The 4,190-nt window shown below is 39.2% G+C and overlaps 1 protein-coding gene across 1 annotated transcript in view; it reads right to left on the bottom strand.

The window, feature by feature from the left end:
- Window positions 1-564: 564 nt before the first annotated feature.
- Window positions 565-4,190, bottom strand: part of LOC103599370 (electrogenic sodium bicarbonate cotransporter 1-like) — a gene marked incomplete at its 3' end in the record, with an annotated part of 72,358 nt that continues 68,732 nt past the window's right edge. Inside the window, exon 3 of the mRNA XM_008583482.1 lies at window positions 565-744. Within this exon, the coding sequence (XP_008581704.1) occupies window positions 565-744 (180 nt within the window). The remainder of the gene's footprint in view (window positions 745-4,190) is intronic.

Below are 4,190 nucleotides of genomic sequence, written 5' to 3'. Positions count from 1 at the left end.
TCTGTCCTTGATAACACTTTTATCCAAAGTATGATATCTAATCTGTCCTACATTTCAAGAACTGTGTCACTTTACATTCTTCCCTGACTTACAGGATGTTTTCCCATGACTCTTTTCAATCACTGGCTTGGCCTCAACTTGGTTAAATGTCATCTATAACGCCATCATCATATGGAAAGATATATAAATATATATGCATACGCTTTCACCTTAACCTACTGTCTCAGTAAAACTTACTTCTAAGCAGAAACAATCCAAAAAGTTATTTAAGAGTCTTCCAGTTACTGTTGATTACTATAGTTAAATGCCATCTCTAACCCTCTGCCCATTTCACTCATCAAAATGTAGAATACACAACTATGCCTAAACTTTGTCATATCTCTTCTGATCAACTCAGAATCTTATCAGAAGATCTCCTAGATCAACCTACAAGGGAAGCATCTCCATACACATTATCCCAGTACAAGGTGCCCCTCCCCAGTAGCCATAAGATTGTAAAAAGTGTCTTTCCCAAGGATGTGGGAGTGAGGCAGAGAGAGGCACCAACACCCAGGGAGTACTCACTGAGAGGTTTTAGGATACTGCTGCCGGATTCATCTGCGTTTTCCACATCTGATTTGTCAGAATAGTTCTCAGAGATTCTCTCCTTTTCCTTCTTTTCTTTGTGCCCTGTCTTTCTCTTGTGACGCCTCCTTCTCCTGTAGCTCTTTGGCACATGGACCCCGATGTAGATGGTGTGGTGGCCTAAGGAAGGAACACAAATCACCAGTCATGTCAAATCACATTCTCCACTGCATATAAATGGCACAAGTTCCACAGGTCAGAAGAAAACGTCTATGAATTCAACATCACCATTCTACATTTGACAAATTCAAACCAGGAAAATAAAACTTCCTTTCAATTTTCAGTCAACTATAGTATAATTCAACCTGTTGGCTGGCACCAGGATTCCCTGAGGGTATACTCCAGTCTGTGCAGACATAAAACTTTTTTGGGAAAACCAAAGAATACCAAACTGGAAATCAGAAATCCTTGATTCTAGTCATACCTCTGCCATCAATTTGCTATATAGCCTTGAGCATGTCCCTTAATCCCTCTGGGCCTCAACCTCATCATTTATATAATGAGAAGCTTAAATTGGGTAATCCCTAGAGGCCCTTCCAGTCCTACCCTTCCATGAGCCTATGATTATACGGAAAGGAGAAAGAGCTGTTGGAGCTGCAAAAATAAAGGTCTAACTCTAAGTTCAAAAAGCCATTTTGGTGGGGATAAGGTTTTACATTAAAACTTTTCTTTTACCCAATCATCAGAATAAAGACATAGAACTGGGACAAACTGAGAAAAATAAGACATACTTGGAGAGAAGATTTTTAGAAATACTCAAATGTTCACACTAGGAAACAGCTAAAATGAATGTCAGCTACATTGTCATTCTCATTTTTCTTTTTTCATTTCTGAAAGTTTCTAAAAACTGGTTGTTGCAATGATAAAAATAAATTCAGCGCAGCAAAAATTGCCTTGAAGAGAAGGGCATGAGGAAAAAGATTGTGAAATGCTTTCAGTTCTCTAGATGGAAGGAGCTGCAAAACTGACAAGTGGTATTATTTTTACAAAATCTAATAAGACAAAAAAAAAAGGAACTCAAACTTTCACATTTTTTTTAATTGGAAACTTTTACTTTCACTTTATATGCAGGATAACTTCTAAACATAGGAACCACCATTACAGAAAAAAATACGAACACTTTTTTTGTACTGCAAATTAGATTAGATTATCTCATCTATGGGTTTCATTTCCTGTTTCTGGAATTATTCCTTGATGACAACTTTACAGTGACACTTTAATATCATGTACCTACATGCAAATAAACGTGCATACAGCATGTCTGATATAAACCACCGTGAACTACTTTCCACAGAAACTCATCTGGCATATCTAAAAACACCATAATTTACAGGGGTGTTTCCTTAAATTGGCAAGGTTAAAAGGATTATATGTTCCTTCAAGAAAGAGATTCCAACTAAGGAATGCAGAGCCTAAGTGAATGGGTTAACATTCAAAACAAAATACCTGATGCTTGGAATGAAGTTGGAGGTATCTCTCCACAAAGTGGGACCCTCCTGCCCAAATACACATATACAGACACACACAGCACCTCAGCTACTACAAAGCACAGGGAAATTCTCCCAAAAGAAGTGAGCCAATGAGGAATTTATCATGTCTAACCATCTGCAAGCAAATTATTCTCATGGGAAAGCTATATTATGCTAGGAAGTAGGAAATGTCTCAGAAACAATGCGAATTAAGAAACAGTGTCAATTGTTTCCTGAGCTCCAGTTACTGAGGGAGTCCTGCAGCTTTATCTCAAGTCTCAACAATATAAGCAAAACCAACCAACCTTTTCAGTAAATCAAACACTGAAAGCTTAGTTGCCTCTGTTCAGGAATTCAGAAAGTATCACAAAAAATAATTAAGAGGCTGGAGATGTTTTTACAAATTTGTCACATTAAATATTTTCTGGGGGAAGTATTCAGGGGAAGCAAAAAAATAATCAAGCTACTTAGTCATATTGATGTTATACACAAAGATTTTTTAATATATGTATATTTGCCCAGATCTGCACAGCACATTTAATCAAATAATTTAAAGACAGTCTATATGGGTGGATAGGATTTTAAGGTAAGATTTCTGGCTATGAAGTATCGTTGTCAACCTAATGAAAGAGTTAGGGTGATTCAGAGGTTGAGGCTTCAAACCCCAGAAGAGGAGCTAGTTCAAGTTGTCATCATCACAAAGGTGGTGTCATTCTGCTCACATTGTAGTCACAGGCATCGTCCCTGTGGCACACTCAGCTCACCCCATCTCCTCCGCTCCTCCCCCGTGCTTTCCCTGCTCACTTCCACACAGGTGAGGGAATGACACTGTCCTGTGCAGTGCTACATTGCCTAGATATAGTGTCCAGATGGTGGAAATGTGGTTCCTTTCAAAACATCCCAAATTTCAGGTATTTTTATCAGCTTTATTGTGGTATAATTCATAAACTACAAAATTCACTCACTTTAAGGGTACAATCCAATGGTTTTAGTCTATTTTTAGACCTGTGCAACGATCACCATAATCTAATTTTAGAACATTTTCACCAAACCAAAATAATTCCTCATGCCCATTTGCAGTCACTCTCCATTCCCACCTCTGTCCCATAAAACCACACTTAGCCATGTTTTATACTCTCAGTGATGGTCTCTGGGAAGCTACAATTCTCTGAAGCCCAAATGGCTACGAACTTTTTGTGGTGACCCTTACAGCACAGTAAGATAGAACATTCCCTGGGTGAGGAAGATGCTGCCTTCCAGGAACTGCCAGAGGAAATCGTGCACTGAGCTGAGCAATTCAAAACTAAAGGCATCCTCTTTCTCCTCTCACACATTACAGGTAACTAAATTTTCCTTTCCTGTCTTGTGTTCAAGCTGAGGACAAGGAACACAGTTCTGGCGCCAAGCAGAGCTTTAGGAGCTCAGGGATGGAGCTTGCTGTTTCATCAATGACTTCTCAGCCTCTCTCCTCTTCAGCTTCTTTGCCCGTTAGAGGACAGTGTGACAGCCTTGCTTTGGTGTGTGGAGCTAAGGCAGGCATGCTTTCTGAAAGTGATGACCAAATATTTAATAAGCTGTATGAGCCAAGTAACAAATAAACTCCAAAAGTGAAATGAGCTGAAATGGAAGCATTCTTACTGCCCCCACAGAATACCTGTCTTCATGATCAATAGCAGCAGCATTACTGCTGAACATATGCTAATGTTGCTGAGAATATCATAGGCGGACCTCAGCGTTTATTTTCTTAGAGATATCTTTTCCTGTCTCAGAGATATGTCATAAAGAGTGATGGCTATTTTTAAAATTATAACTCACAAAATGACTGCAAGCTCTTAGGGGAGCTACAAAGGTTGAGGTGTAGTATTGTTTTACATGTAAAATGAAAAAGAGAAACTTGATAGACAAGCTTTCCAACCCATCAAGAGTCTACAAAACAGTAAGACACTCAAGGAATTGGGGAAAGTTACCTGCTTCTTAGAACTTACAGGCACCAAAATAAAATCTCTGCCAGAAATTTCAGGAAAAACTGCTTCCAGAAAAAGATGGCGACGGGTCTGAGCGGCCTGCCAGGAGACAGCGCGATCCTGTGAGCCATGC

Source organism: Galeopterus variegatus, unplaced genomic scaffold (genome assembly GCF_000696425.1).
Source record: "Galeopterus variegatus unplaced genomic scaffold, G_variegatus-3.0.2 Scaffold2925, whole genome shotgun sequence".
NCBI lineage: Eukaryota > Metazoa > Chordata > Mammalia > Dermoptera > Cynocephalidae > Galeopterus > Galeopterus variegatus.
The sequence above is the reverse complement of the archived record's forward strand: the minus strand, read 5'-3'. Positions and strand labels throughout refer to the sequence as shown.